This window comes from Carcharhinus amblyrhynchos, chromosome 5 (assembly GCF_965287045.1).
Source record: "Carcharhinus amblyrhynchos chromosome 5, sCarAmb.v2.hapA, whole genome shotgun sequence".
Classification (NCBI taxonomy): domain Eukaryota; kingdom Metazoa; phylum Chordata; class Chondrichthyes; order Carcharhiniformes; family Carcharhinidae; genus Carcharhinus; species Carcharhinus amblyrhynchos.
Window position 1 is genome coordinate 74432988 of NC_137328.1, and position 16348 is coordinate 74449335.

General features: G+C 41.9%; 1 protein-coding gene across 5 annotated transcripts in view; it reads right to left on the reverse strand.

The window, feature by feature from the left end:
* apc (APC regulator of WNT signaling pathway) overlaps positions 1 to 16348 on the reverse strand; it is a 215649-nt gene that overhangs the window by 71137 nt on the left and 128164 nt on the right. For 4 of the 5 annotated variants that reach the window (XM_080189009.1, XM_080189006.1, XM_080189008.1 and 1 more), the window contains one exon: positions 11506 to 11707. In XM_080189009.1, the coding sequence (XP_080045135.1) occupies positions 11506 to 11707 (202 nt within the window). Of the gene's footprint in view, positions 1 to 7947; positions 8004 to 11505; positions 11708 to 16348 lie in introns of those variants that run through there. The other variant, XM_080189011.1, reaches the window with a different exon arrangement.

The following is a 16348-nucleotide window of genomic DNA, read 5'->3' on the forward strand; positions in this document are numbered from 1 at the left end:
CGTTAGCAAAATTTAAGAGGCACTTGGATGGGTACACGAATGGGAAGGGAATAGAAGGATACGGACCGAGGTAAGGGCAGAAGGTTTGTGTTTCAGTTTAGTTGGGGCATCATGAACGGCACAGGCTTGGAGGGCCAAAGGGCCTGTTCTTGTGCTGTACTTTTCTTTGTTCTTTGACATTCAAAGGTGTGACCATCGCCGAATTTCCCACCATCAATATCTGGGGAGTACCGTTGATCAGAAACTGAACTGGATCAGCCACATAATTCTGTGGCTACATGAGCAAGTCAGCACTGGGAACTGTGCAGAGAAGAATTCACCTCCTGACTCTCCAAAATCTGTCCATCATATATAAAGCACAAATCAAGAACGTGAGGAATACTCTTCACTTGCCTAGAGTGCAGCTTCAATGGTCAATAAGCTTGACACCATTCAGAACAAAGCAGCCCACTTGATTGGAGTTCCATCCACCACCTCCCACATCTAATCCCTCAACCATCAGCACAGCATGACTGCACTGTAGACTATCTACAAAACAATGTAGCAAATCACCAAGGCTTCTTCAACAGCAACTTCCAAACCCATAACCTCTACTCCCTAGAGGGGCAAGGGCAGCAAGATGCATGGGAACAACGTGCAAGTTCCCCTTCAAATCATCTTGAGTTGGAAGTATATTGCTGTTTCTCTATTGTAGCTGGGGCAATTTCCTGAAACTCCATCCCAAACAGCATTCCGGGTATACCTACAGCAGATGGATTGTAACAGGTCAAGGTGGTACTCATCACCACCTGAAGGGCAATTAGGGATAAGTAATTATAATGATTGCATAGTCAATAAGGCTCATAACCCTGGAAAAGAATATAGAACTAGAATTGGCAAAAAAAGCAATGATGACACAAGGGAAAACATTTTCACACAACGAGTGTTTCGTCTGGAAATGCACTACCTGAGTATGAGAGAGATGCTGGTTCAATCGAGGTATTCCAGAGGGAATTGGATCACCATCTGAAAAAGAAGAATGCTTAGAGCCCTGGGGAGAAGGGAGGGAATTGCACACGGTAAACTGCTTTTTCAGAGAACCAGCACAGACAATAGAGGCCAAATGGCTTCTTTTGCTGTAACCAGTCTATGATTCTGCAAGTTTATTAATGTCTTCCTATAATGTGTTGCAATCCTCTTCAGTATGGTAATTCCCCTACCCCTGACAATGTGTTATCAACCACACATTTAGAAATTATGTTTTTGATTCCAATGTCCAAATTATTAATGTAAATTTGGAAGAGCAGTGGAACTTCTCTTCCCAACTTCTGCTACTCTGAAAAACTATCCTCTACTTCTGAGCTCTGCATACAGCCTTGGAGTCAGCTAGGAATACATTCTACCAGCTGACTCATATTTTCTGACCTCATTCATTAGTCCATATTGGAACTTCTTCTCAAAGACCTGCTGAAGATCCAGATAAATTTCAATACCATTGACGGCTCTCTGTTATTTCAAAAAATTCAGTAAGGTTGGTGAAGCAAGATTTTCTCTAGTTTATAACTTTCTAGGTAGATACTGTACTCCTTCTTAAACTTAGGGATTACATTAGCTATCCACCAGTTTTCTGGAACTGCACCTTTTTCCAAGGAATTAAATGTAATACTTCAGCTATCCCTTTGCCAATGTAAAAAACATGGATTGAATCCACCCCAAATTTATCCTCTTCAAGTTTGATAAGTTTATTAAGAACGTAAGAATGAGGGAGATAGGCCTTTCAACGTTTCAAGGCCACTTTGCCATTTGATGAGATTATATCTGATCTTCTTCAACACCATTTCCTTGAACTGTCCCTGTACCCCTTGATGTTTTAAATACGTGTAAATGTATCAATCTCAATCCTGAGCATACTCAACAAATGAGCCTCCAGAGCCCTTCAGGGCAGAGAATGACAAAGATTCACTACTCTCTGACGGAAGAAATTCCACCTCATCTCAGTCCTAAATAACATGTCACTTATGCTGAAACCATGTTTCTACACATCCCAGCCAGGGGAAACATCTTTCTTGCATTGATCCACTTTAGCCTTTAAGAATTTTTTATGTTTGAATAAGATCACCTCTCATTCTTCTAAATCACAGAGAATAAAGGCCCAGTCTATTTAATAATTTCTCATTAGCCATCCATCCCATTAATCTGGTGAACCTTTGATGCATACCTTTTATGGTAAGCATACCTTTCCTTAGGTAAGATGATCAAACTGTACACATTACTGCAGGTAAGGTCTCAACAAAATTTTATACAATTATACATGGGCGGCACAGTGGTTAGTACTGCTGCCTCACAGCTCCAGGGGTCTGGGTTCGATTCCTGGCTTGGGTTGCTGTCTGTATGGAGTTTGCACATCTTCCCCATATCTGTATGGGTTACCTTCAGGTGCTCCTCCCACAGTCCAAAGATGCACAGGTATTGGCCATGCTAAATTGCCCCTTAGTGTCCTGGGATGCGTAGGTTAGAGGGATTAACAGGGGTTACGGGGATAGGGCCTTGGTGGGATTGTTGTTGGTGCAATTGAATGGCCTACTTCTGCACTGTAGGATTTCTATGAATTCTTCTATAGTTAGACATCTGTACTCCTATATGCAAACCCTCTCGTGATTAGGGCCAACATACCTTTTCTTAATTGATTGCAGCACCTGCATATTAGATTTCAGTGACTTATGAACAAGGACACCTAAGTCCCATTAAAATTCAACATTTCCCAGTCTCTCTGCTATATTTCTGTTTTCCCCACCAAAGTTGATGACCTAACATTTCTTCACATTGTATTTCATCTGCCAAATTTTTGCCCTCTCCAAATATCCTTTAAACATCTTTGCATTCTCCTTTCAGCTCGCCTCAACCAAGTTTTGTTCCATCTGCAAATAGATTTAAATAGTACCTTTAATCCCACATCCAAATCATTGATATAGATTGTGAATAACTGGGGTCCAAGCACTGATCCTTGCAGTACCTCACCAGTTGCAGCCCACTAGCCTAAGAATGATAGCCGTTTATTTTGTTTTTCCATTTTCTGTTAACCTGTTCTCAAAGCATGCCAGTATATTTCTGCCATTTCCATGTACGCTAATTTTTTTTTAACTAGGTGGTTATCTGTATCAAAAACTTTCAGATAATCTAAATATACACATGCACTGACTCCCTCTTATTTATTCTGTTAGTTACACCCACAAAGAACTCCTTGATTTCCTTTTTATGTTTGATTTCCCTTTTATGTGGAGTCTCTGCAAGCCCAGTTATTTTCTCAGTGACTTGTTTCCACATCCTTTATTAATGATTCTCACATTTTCCCTACTACTGATGTCAGGCTAACAGGTCGGTAGCTCCCCATTTTCTCTCTTCCCTCTTTTCTTAAATACTGAGATTACAATTACCACTTTCCAACCTGCAGGAACCAATCCAGATTATTCAACACATATAATGCTGTTTATTTTTAAAAATATATCCCAACTTTCAACTGACGGAAATTTGTAACTTGAACTCAGCCAGAACGAATTGTTTAAAAATGCATGGCCATGTTCCGAGGTGAAAGTGAGAAATCAACAAATCACACTCGGGAATGTGAAGAGAGAGAGAGACACTGCCAAAATCCAGACATTCAATAGAATTTGCAACTTTCTAAAGAAGGCATTCAAAATGCAAAATACTAAATATTGAAACAATGGCTGCCGCTGAGAGAGATTTGGGTACATTTCAAGGCAAGATTGACAGTCCTTAAAGTTATCATTAGGGGGCTTATACACCATTCCCACAAGTGACTTTTTGCCTTTATCATTTCTCATCTCAAGCCAAATATTGCTATGTTCAATTTCCTGAATTTAGGTCATCCCTCTCTAATGTGCAAATTCAAGCATTAATTAACAGAACCATCATTCCACCTTTCCTTACCTTCCTCTCACTTCTAAATGTTACATACCACTCAAAATTCAGGTCCCAATCTATGTCATTCTGTAGCTATGTCTCTAATAGTTATCAGATCGTACTACTTAATTTTTATCTGTAGTATCAGTTCATCTGTTTGGTTTTGAGCGCCACATGCATTTAAAGAGAGAGTCTTTAGCTGTGTCTTTTTTTAAAATTATTTTTATAACATCGAATTTTATCTGATTTGCTCTTAGACTTGTACACTCTGTCCCTGTTTGCCACAGTTTGTTGTACCTTTCTCTTACCTTGTCTTGATGCTTTGGGATGTGACATCTTCCCAATTTGATTCCTTGTCCCTACTATTCAATTTTAAACTCTCTCTTCATCTCTAGCAATACAGGTTCCATTTTCCCTAGTATTGGTGCCAGTGCCCCACAAACTGAAGCCCATTTCTGCCGCACCAGTCTTTGAGCCACGCATTCATTTCTTGAATCTTATTTGTCCTTTGCCAATTTGCAGAAGTGGGGCATAGTGAGGAAAAGCAAGGAAACGTTGCTGGATAAAAATACTGGGAGCCAGGCTAGAGCACCAAAAGCTGTGTGAAAGCAGGTGAGCTCGGCTGGAGCACCAGGAGCAGGGTGACATGGGTTGGAGTCAGGCCGGAACACCAGGAATGAAGCAAAATTGGCTAAGAGTCACAGGAAACAATGTTGAGCAAAGGCCGCACCTACTCCAGAGTCTATCTTCACAAACTCTCAGCTGCAAATGTTTGCTGTATCCCCAATCACAGCCTGTTTCTCTCCTATGTTTGCTGCTAATAGGCTCAGAGCCTATTAACAGCAAACATGGGAAAGAAACAACTATGACCAGAGGAACAGTCCCCACAGAAATCTTAAAACTCACTGACCAGTCTTCCTAGCATTTTAACAATCACTCTGTGGGCCACCATGATAGGACAAGCCTACACTAAACTAACTTCCCCCGCCCACCCACCTAGCCTTCCGCTGCAGTTGGGACCAGAACATTCAGGACTAGATCTTCATCCAAGTGTTAATTGGGGCAGCACAGTGGCACAGTGATTAACACTGCTGCTTCACATTGCCATGGACCTGGGTTTGATACCCAGCTTGGGTCACTGTCTGTGTGGAGTTTGCACGTTTTCCCCATGTCTGTGTGGGTTTCCTCTGGATGCTCCGGTTTCCCCTCTCAGTCCGAAAGGCATGCTGGTTAGGTGCACTGGCCATTTTAAGTTCTCCCTCACTGTATCCAAACTGGTGCCGGATTGTGATGTTTAGGGGATTTTCACAGTAACCTCATTGCAGTGTTAATGTAAGCCTACTTGTGACATAATAAATAAAGTTTAAAATTTAGTTTTGAACTCAATTCTCCTGATCTGCCTGATCCTATGCAAAGTTGTACGTGGTTCGAGCAATAATTCAGAGATTACTATTCTTGAGGCCCTGCTTTCTAAATTACTTCTGATATCCTTTTGTAGATAGACTGGAGTAGCTAAGCTTCTGAAAGAGAAGGTTGACTGGAGATCTGATAGAGGTGTTCAAAACTGTGATGGCTGTAGGTTGTGTAAAAAGACACATAGTGTTCTTGTTGGCCACAAGATAGAGAACCAGAGGATACTGACTTAAGGTGAAAGGCAAAAGAATCAATGTGAAGACAAACTTTTTAAAGTAGTGGCTGGTTAGGATCTGAAATGTACTGCTCGAGAGCGTGGTGGAGGCCGAATTACTATTTCCATTCCAGACAAACAGCATTCCAAATTTAATCCTTGCTCTGTCTCGAGTCAACTAATCTCACCAAAGGCGGATGCATTAGTTCTGCAAATGGTCTCAGTGTCAAAATTAACAATTTTCCTACTCCCACTTATTACGCACCTTTATAAAGTACCTATAAACCCGCTGAAAGCAAAAAGGATTGCCTTTTGCTGTGATAAAGTACCTGAAACTACAACATATAATTGCCGTATTGGTCTGTGACAGTCATCCTCAATGCTCATGCATGAATGCTTGTCACTTGGATAAGCTGGTGATCACTGGAATAACTGTATCTGAACAAGCAGTGTAAAAATTGGTGAAAAGTGCCACAATTATACACTCAGTATAACTTAAAATCTGCACTCAACTGAACCTGTCCCACACTGTAGCTGATAGAACTGCACAGAAAAAAATGACTCAGTCACACGTGGCTTGCTGAATCTTCATTATTTTGGCACAACTCAGAAAAAACTAGCTGTTAGGAATAGATTTTAGCCAGAAACTCTGTTATGAAGTTACTTCACACTAAAATTATCTTGACCTCATGAGGAATTACTGCCTAACATATCTTGGCTTTTGCTAAATTAAAATAAATGAAATACTAGAGTGATACTTGAAACTGGAAAGCAAATGCATCTTTGCTTTTTCTTTTCAAAATGTGAAAGTGTGCATAAAAAGCAAGAGTGGTATACGACTTGGAAAAATTAAAATTAGGACAGATACGCTGGTAGTCAAACATCTTGGTGTTAGAATAGGAATGGTAAATTAATCTATTTTTGGAACAGACTCATCTCTGATGGTGTTACACATGTGGGGTGAAGATCTTACGATATGCAGACATAATCCAGCTTCCATTTTAAAGCTATAAATTGTGTCCCTACTTTCATATAATTCAGTTACATAACAAAAGTTATGACTATTTGGTAAGCAGAATACAAATGGCTGGATTTGAAATTCTTGCACTGCAGGCTGAGGAGATACGAAGAAACAGACATGCCTGGAATAACATCACTTCTACTTAAAAATGAACCTGCTGAAACTACAACACACAATTACATACATGTCAAACATTTAAAGCAGCAGGCAGGTTTGAGCAATCCGCCATCCAACCAATCATAGAAAGAATCATAGAAACCCTATAGTGCAGAAGGAGGCCATTCTATCCATCAAGTCTGCACTGACAACAATCTCACTCCAGGTCCTATCCCTGCAACCCCACACATTTACCCCTCTAATCCGTCTAGCCTTCACATCCTGGGACACTATGGGCAATTTAGCATGGTCAATCAATCTAACTCTGTCTGCACTTGCAGACTGGGTTTTTTTCTGTGCACGAATCACAAAAACCCAGTCTGCAGATGCAGCAGGTGATCAAGAAAGCGAACGGAATGAGGGGGATAGAATATAAAAGTAGGGAGGTCTTGCTGCAACTGTATGGGGTACTAGTGAGGCCGCAACTGGAGTACTGTGTGCAGTTTTGGTCGCCACACTTGTGGAAGGATATATTGGCCTTGGAGGGAGTGCAGAGAAGGCGCACTAGGCTGATATCGGAGAAAAGGGGGTTAGCCGATGAAGAGAGATTGAATAGACTGGGTCTGTACTCGGAGGTTAGAAGGATGAGGGGGGGATCTTATAGAGACATATAAGATAATGAAGGGGATAGATAGGGTAGAGGTAGAGAGATTCTTCCCACTTAGAAAGGATAGCAGGACTAGAGGGCACAGCCTCAAAATAAGTTGGGGGGGGGGGCGGGGGGGAGGACAGCTTAGAACAGAGTTGAGGAGGAACTTCTTCACTCAAAGGGCGGTGAACCTCTGGAATTCTCTGCCCGTTGAAGTGGTGGAGGCTACCTCGCTGAATATATTTAAGTCATGGGTAGATAGGTTTCTGATAGACAAGGGAATTAAGGGTTATGGGGAGAAAGCAGGAAAGTGGAACTGATCCACTTCAGATCAGCCATGATCTTACTGAATGGTGGGGCAGGCTCGAAAGGCTAGGTGGCCTGCTCCTGCTCCTATTTCTTATATAACTCGCACATCTTTGGACTGTGGGCAGAAACAGGAGCACCCGGAGGAAATCCATGCAGACACAGGGAGAATGTGCAAACTCCACACAGACAGTGACTTAAGCTGGGAATCAAACGCAGGTCCTGGCAATATTGCAAACCACTGTGCCACCCACAAATCAGATCAAACCTCTGCCACATCAAATCATGAGCAGCGGTGAAAATGAAGCAAGTAACAGCAAGAAGAAATGATTCTATGAACATTCTTACCCTCAACAATGTTGAAGCCCAGAGTACAGAAACAAAACTGATGCATTTGCAACAAATCTTTCAAAGGAAGTGATTATATATGATTCAACTTGGCTTTCTCCCGAGCATGCCAACAGATCCTGGACCTCAGCCAATTCTAATTACTGTACATGATATGAAGAAATAGTGAAGTGAACTGAAAACAAGGGCTACTAGTCCTACAACATTCCAGCTATAATGTTTTTATTCATTTGTGGGACATGGGCATCACTGGCTGGCCAGCATTTATTGCCCATCCCTTGGAGGGCAGTTGAGAATCAATCACATTGCTGTGGCTCTGGAGTCACATGTAGATCAGACCAGATAACGGCAGCATATTTCCATCCCTAAACGACATTAGCAAACTAGATGGGTTTTTCCAATAACAATGGTTTCACGGTCAGTGGATTCTTAATTCCAGATATTTTTTATCAAATTCAAATTTCACCATCTGCCGTGATAGATTTCAAACCTGGGCCTCGAGAACATCAACTGAGTTTCTGAATTAACAGTTTAGTGACAACACCACTAGACCATCACCCCCCAATAATTTTAAAGACCTTTGCTCGAGAACACTCTCTCTGGTAAATCAAGGTATTCCAACAAGACAATGGAAATTTTCCTGAACATGCCCTGTCCACAAAAAGCAGTCATGATGTGGAGATGCCAGCGTTGGACTGGGACAAACACAGTAAGAAGTCTGACAACACCAGGTTTAAGTCCAACCGATTTATTTGATAGTAAACTCACAAGCTTTCGAGGTTAACCTCTTCACCATTCACCTGACGAAGGGGTTAACCTCGAAAGCTTGTGAGTTTACTATCAAATAAATCGGTTGGACTTAAACCTGGTGTTGTCAGACTTCTTGCCACAAAAAGCAGAACAAATTCAATCTGGCCAATTACCATATCACTATTTTATTCCAAATGGTCAGCAAATCAAAGTAATGAAGAAGCTGATAAAAATGTGATCAACCAACACTTATTCACTAATGCTCAATTTGGGTCATGCCAGAGTCAATCAGCTTCAGGTCTCATTTGAGTCTTTGTTCAAATATAGACACAAGAGCTCAATTCCAAGTGTGAAGGGACAACGAATGCCTTTGCTATCACTGCAATATTTGACCAAACATTATGAAGGATTCCTAACAGATCAATGGGAATCAACGGTAAAACTCTCCACTGGTGGAGTCATATTTGACACTACGGACTTCCTACAGAAACTCAGCACACGTGGAGCAGTTGAACCAGGAGCACTCGTCGTCACAATGGATGTCTCGGCACTCTACACCAGCATCCCCCACGACGATGGCATTGCTGCAACTGCCTCAGTACTCAACATTGACAACTGCCAGTTTCCAGATGCAATTTTACAACTCATTCACTTCATCCTGGGCCACAATGTCTTCACCTTCAACAACCAGTTCTTCATCCAGACACACGAACAGCCATGGGGATCAAATTCGCACCTCAATACACCAACATCTTCATGCACAGGCTCGAACAAGACTTCTTCACTGCACAGGACCTTCAACCGATGCTATACACTAGATACAGCAATGATATTTTCTTCCTTCGGACTCATGGTGAACAATCACTGAAACAACAATATGATGACATCAACAAGTTCCATCCCACCATCAGACTCACTACAGACTACTCTCCAGAATCAGTTGCATTCTTGGACACACGCATCTCCATTAAGGACGGTTACCTCAGCAACTCATTGTACCGCAAGTCCATGGATAACCTCACGACGCTCCACTTCTCCACCCGAAACACGTTAAAGAAGCCATTCCCTACGGACAAGCCTTCCGTATACACAGGACCTGCTCAGATGAGGAGGATCGCAACAGACACCTCCAGATTCTGAAAGATGCCCTCATAAGAACAGGATATGGCGCTTGACTCATCGATCGACAGTTCTGACGCGCCACAGCCAAAAATTGCACCAACCTCCTTAGAAGACAAACACAGGACACAGTGGACAGAGAACCCTTCGTCGTCCAGTACTTCCCCGGAACGGAGAAGTTCCGACATCTTCTCCGGAGTCTTCAACGTGTCATTGATGAAGACGAACATCTGGCCAAGGCCATCCCCACACCCCCATTTCTTGCCTTCAAACAACTGCACAACCTCAAACAGACAAGTGTCCACAGCAAACTACCTATCCTTCAGGAGAACAGTGACCACAACACCATACAACCCTGCCACAGCAACCTCTGCAAGACAGGCCAGGTCATCGACACGGATGCCATCATTTCGAGGTCCATCCACCAGGTACATACTCTTGCAACTTGGCCAACGTTGTCTACCTGATACGCTGCAGGAAAGGATGTCCCGCGGCATGGTACATTGGGAGGCCACGCAGACACAATAACAGATGAATGAACATCGTTCGATAATTGCCAGGCAAGACTGTTCTATTCCTGTTGGCGAACACTTCAGCGGTCACGGGCATTCAGCCTCTGATCTTCGGTTAGCGTTCTCCAAGGCGGCCTTACAACACAGAAGAGTGCAGAGTCGCTGAGCAGAAACTGATAGCCAAGTTCCACACACAAGGATGGCCTCAACTGGATCTTGGGTTCGTGTCACACTATTTGTAGCCCCCATGACTTGCCTGGGCTTGCAAAGTCTCACTTACTATCCTGTCTGGAGACAATAAACATCTCTTTAACCCATGCTTAATGCTATCTTCACTCACATTGTCTGCACCTTTAAGACTTGATTAGCTGTAAAAACTCGCATTCTAAATCAATATTCTGTAAATTGAGTGTGTGTCTTTACATCCCCTGTTTGAGGTCAGGACTCTCCACTCACCTGACAAAGGGTCAGAGGCCCGAGAGTCAATGGCTTTTGTTATCAAATAAACCTGTTGGACTTTAACCTGTGTGTTGAGAGACTTGTTATGGAGTCATATTTGCCAGAAAGATTATTGTTGGAATGAAACATCTCAGCCCTGAGATACTGTTGCTAAACATCTTCAAGGCAGCATCCTAAGCTGATGTTTCTTCAGACATTTTACCATTGAACTTAATTAGATCATAAAAATGAGAAGCTATTCACTATTGATTCAGATGCATTCACAATAACAAATCAATTAACAAAGCAGTCCATTCCTGCATACAGCTAAACCTGAACAATCACCATGTTTGAGTTGAACATCATGCAACATACATACCACAAATGTGACCATATTTAATATAGTTTGATAAGTTTTCCAATGGTTTCATTCTAAATGTGGACATGGAAATTCATAACCAAACAAAATCTAACAATAAGATTTCATCTTCAGGAAATGCGCCAGTCATAAGACATTTTTTCTTGCGTAATTAATATTAATAATAAACATACACCTGATACTTGAGTTGCTATATTACTATGATATATATACACATAGGCATTTCTTTTAGCAATACGCAGTGCAAGTCAGAGAAGCAGCTGGCCCAGAGAACGTTTTGCGGAATTGCTGTCAGTCCACAGATTAAAGACAAGACAAATATCCATGTAGTTACTTAGAACAATATAAACTAGGACATACCTCTCCTTTTCTAGCTCTTCCAAGTAGCCAGTGCTTTCTCTGCTTCCATTGACCAATCCTCTTCTTGGAATTGAACCAATCGGAACTGGGCTACAATCTCCTGAACGACCAGACACTGAACCTTCCCGACTTCCATATGAATGCAGTGACATCTTTGGTCTTAATTTTACTGCTGGTGAATTTGCACACTCCAAGTTCAGTTCTGAAAAACAGAAGTATTAAACCATTTTTTGCCATTTTGTAAAAACTATAATTGGACTAAGATAATTTTCAGAGAAAATTACTATAAATCAATACCAAGACAGTTTTGAAACAAGACTATATAGCAGAAATTTAATCCGAATACTTGGAGAAGAAAACTACTTAGGAAGCAGTTAACTGAGAACAATGAATATAATAGGATTCATCTTTCACCACTATGAATCTGCATTGAATCAGCATTTACTCAGCAACTAATTATGATCCGTTTCAGCTCTAGACCACATTACAGCCTTTTCCCAACATGGACGTTCCCAGCTGTGTAGAGTAATGGCCCTTGCCATTAAAGCAGCATTTTCGTAAGCACTGCAAAGCGGCCAAATAAAACTGAAGTTAATGAAGAACAGAAGAAAAACTTACCAGCAACAGGAAAGATGATTATGGTTGTTGGAGGTAAATCGCTTCAGGCCCACATCATTGAAGCATATCCCCAAACAGCACCATAGGCCTAACTATCTTTATCAGCTTCATCAATGGCCATCCCTTAATTTTGAATTCACAAGTGGAATTGTTTGCTGGTGATTGCATTCAGTTCTATTTTCTCTACAGCAATAACTGGATGAGCGCCAAGTGGTTCTACCAAGCCTAACAGCTCATATTTGAGCTGTGCGCACTCCCAAATTCAACAGGGCAGTACCTGCATTATGCAAGTCCCAGGCAATGATCCTTTCCAACAAAAGCGGTTAACGAACTCACTAAAACAACACATTATCTTGCATCACTAGTGGGGTGGGGAATGGGATTCTAGGTGTCAGAGGTCATCATTGACTAGAATTGTACTGGACCAGCTTTATAAGTGCTGTGGCTGCTAGAAAAGACTAGCCGTGTTGATTTGATCAACACTTCATTCACAAACCTAAATATTCATCCACTTCACTGCTGGTGGATAAATACGCATTGTGTACTATCTACGTGACAGTAGTTTCTGAAGCATCCAAAATCTGACTTTCACCACCCAAAACAATAAAAGTGTCAGATGCATGGGAACACCATCACATCCATGTCTTGACTTGGGCTTGTACCAGAGTTTCTTCATCACTGCTAGATCCAAATCCTGGAACTCTTTACCTAAAAGCATTGCAAAAGCATCCTCAGTACACTGAGTGCAGGGATCAGAATGGCAGCCCAGCAACAATGAGAGATGGCAATAAACGCTCACTACCCAAGAATCAAAAAATGACAACCTATAAAACTTGCAGATTCAAAACATGGTCACAATTCTTAGAACAAATTTAAAAATGGCTTGACATTTGCAACTTGGGGATATGCAATATTTTTTCACTTACAGCAGTGGTCTCCAAACTCCGATCTGAATGTGGCCCACGGACCGTAGTTTGGAGACCCCTTACTTACAGTAAAGGAAAATAAAAAGAATGCCAAGTGGTGCACTTATCAGGGCAGAGTGCTCCTTCGAAATATTTAGAAATTTTATGTTACCAATAGCTTATGCTGTTAAGTCTTAAGCGATAACAGTTTTTAAACTACAAAAAAGTGACATTTAGGTGCTGAACAGACCAGTCGCACTATCACTTCCCAACGTAACGTCCACCAATGCCCCACTTCCTCTGTTTCAATTCAGGAAGATACACTGCCTTCTCTGGACACAGCTCAGACACTGCACTGCAACTTTCCCCAATTTCAGAGAAATAATATTTTCTCTACCAAGCCCAACAGCTCATATTTGAGCTATTCTCACTCCCAAATTCAACAGGGCATTCTTAGCTCATTGTCATGCTCTTAACTTTGAGCCAGCAGAACATGGGTTGAAGCCCCAATGAAGAACTCAGAACATATACTCAAGGTTGAGGGGGCACCAAATTGAACAAAGAAAATTACAGCACAGGCCCTCCAACCGTGCACCGACCATACTGCCTGACTTAACTAAAACCCTCTACCCTTCCAGGCAGCATATCTCTCTATTCCCTTCCTATTTATGTACTTGTAAAGATGCCCCTTAAAAGTCACTAACGTATCCGCTTCCACTACCTCCCCCGGCAACAAGTTCCAGGCACACTATTCTGTGTAAAAAATCTGCCTCATACATCTCCTTTAAACCTCGCCCCTCACACCTTAAACCTACAAACTAGTAACTGACTCTTCTACCCAGGGAAAAAGCTTCTAATTATCCACTCTGACCATGCCTCTCAAATCTTATAGACTTCTATCAAATTTCCCCTCAACCTCCGTCGCTCCAGTGAGAACAAACCAAGTTTTGCCAACCTCTCCCATAGCTAATGCCCTCCATATCAGGCAACATCTTTTCTGTACCTCTGCAAAGCTCCACATCCTTCTGGTAATGTGGTGACCAGAATTGAACACTATATACTAAGTGCGGCCTACCTAAGGTTCTATAAAGCAACACCCTGGCCGACGAAGGCAAGCATGCCGTATGCCTTCCTGACTACCTTCCCCACCTGCATTGCCACTGTGATCTGTGCACCTGTACATCCAGATCCCTTTGCCTATCAGTACCCTGAAGTGTTGTGCCATTTACTGTATATTTCCTATCTGTGTTAGGCCTTCCAAAATGAATTACCTCACATTTGTCCGGATTAAACATTATCTGCCATCTCTCCGCCCACATCTCTTGATCTATATGTATATTAAACTGATCTATATATATATATATATATATATCCTGCTACATCCTCTGATGGTCCTCATTGCTATCTGCAAGTCCACAAACTTCCTAATCAATCCAATTACATTTTCTTCCAAATCATTTACATATATTACAAACAGCAAAGGTCCCAGCACTGATCTCTGAGGAACACCACTTGTCACAGCCCTCCATTCAGAAACACATCCTTCCATTGCTACCCTCCGTCTTCTTTGACCAAGCCAGTTTTGTATTCATCTTGCTAGCTCACCTCTGATCCCATGCGACTTCACCTTCTGCACCAGTCTGCCATAAGGGACCTTGTCAAAGGCCTTACTGAAGTGTAGTGAGAGGTGTTCTTTTTTCAGATGAAATGTTCAACTAAGACCCAAATTCCATGTCCGATGCCATAAAAGATTTGAAGTACACTGTTTCTCCCAGTGTCCTGGTCAACTTTTATTTCTTAATTAACTAAAATAGATTAAATTGAGCATTGGTAACACTCGGTTCAATGATGATTTTAGGAAGGCATGTCAGGAGTAACACCTAAAAACTAGGTGTCAATTTGGGGCACCTACAAAACCATGGACGCAGCATACAATAGACAGATGGGTGATTCCACAACCAATGGATCAGATCAAGACTCTAGAGTTCTATTATGTCAAGTGTGAATGATGGTGGATAATTAAACAACTAACCAAAAGGGGAGGCTGCACTAATATCTTCATTCTTAATGATCAGGCAACAGACAAGGCTAAAAAAAACCCATCATCATCAGAAGTGCTAAGTGAAATTTGTATCTCAATCGCTCCCAAGCTCCCCAGAATCATAGATTCTAGTGTTCAGCCTATTTGATTCACTCAATGTGATATCAAGAAAAAGGGAAAAGCACTGGATACTGCAACTGAAATATTACAAAAATAATGCTGAAGACATGTGCTCCAGAATGTGCCATGCCTCTAGCCAAGCTGTTCCAGTACAGCTACAAGACAGACATCTACCCAGCAACGTGGAAAATTGCTAAGTTATGTCCTGTACACAAAAAACAAGACAAATTGAACCCAACCAATTACCATCCCATCAGTCTACTCTTGATCATTAGTAAAATGATGGAAGAGGTATTAAGTGCTAACAATTGCTTAGCAATGACCTACTCACTGACTCTCAGTTTGGATTCTGCAAAGGTCATTCAGCTCCTTACATCATTATAGTCTTGGTTCGAAGGTAGACAAAAGATTTGAATTCCAGAGGTGAGGAAAGCTTGACTGTCCTTGACATGCGGCATCAAGAAGCCCTAGCAAAATGGAGTCAGTGAGAAACAGGAGAAATTCTCCACTAGTTAAGGTCATATCTAACACAAAGGGGTTGGTGGAGGCGTTGGAGGTCAATCATCTCAGTTCCAAGACTTCACTGCAGGAGTTCCTCAGAGTAGTGTCCTAGGCCCGAGAATTTTCAGCTGCTTCATCTATGACCTGCCTTCCATAAGGTCAGAAGTGGGGATGCTTACTGATGACTACATAATGTTCAGCATCATTTGTGGCTCCTCAGATATCAAAGCAGACCATGCCTAAACGCAGTCAGACCTAAGTCAAATTGAGGCTTGGCTTGACAAGTGGCAAGTAGCATTTACATCAGGCAATAGCCATTTCCAACAAGGGAACGGGCATTACTATTGACCAGAAACCAGACTATCCATATAAATACCGTGGCGGCAAGAGCAAGTCAGAGGCTAGGAATCCTGTGGTGAGTATCTCACCACCTAACTCTCCAATGCCTGTCATCGACAAGGAACAAGTTAGGAGTGTGCTACAAAACCTTCTGTTTGCCTGGATAAGTGCACTCCAACAAAACTCAAGGAGCTCAACACCTTCCAGGACAAAGCAGCCCGCTTAATTGGCACCCCTTCCATAAACATTCAATCCCTTCAGTGGTAGCTGTGTGTATCATGCAAAAGATGCACTGCAGAAACTCACCAAGGCTCCTTAG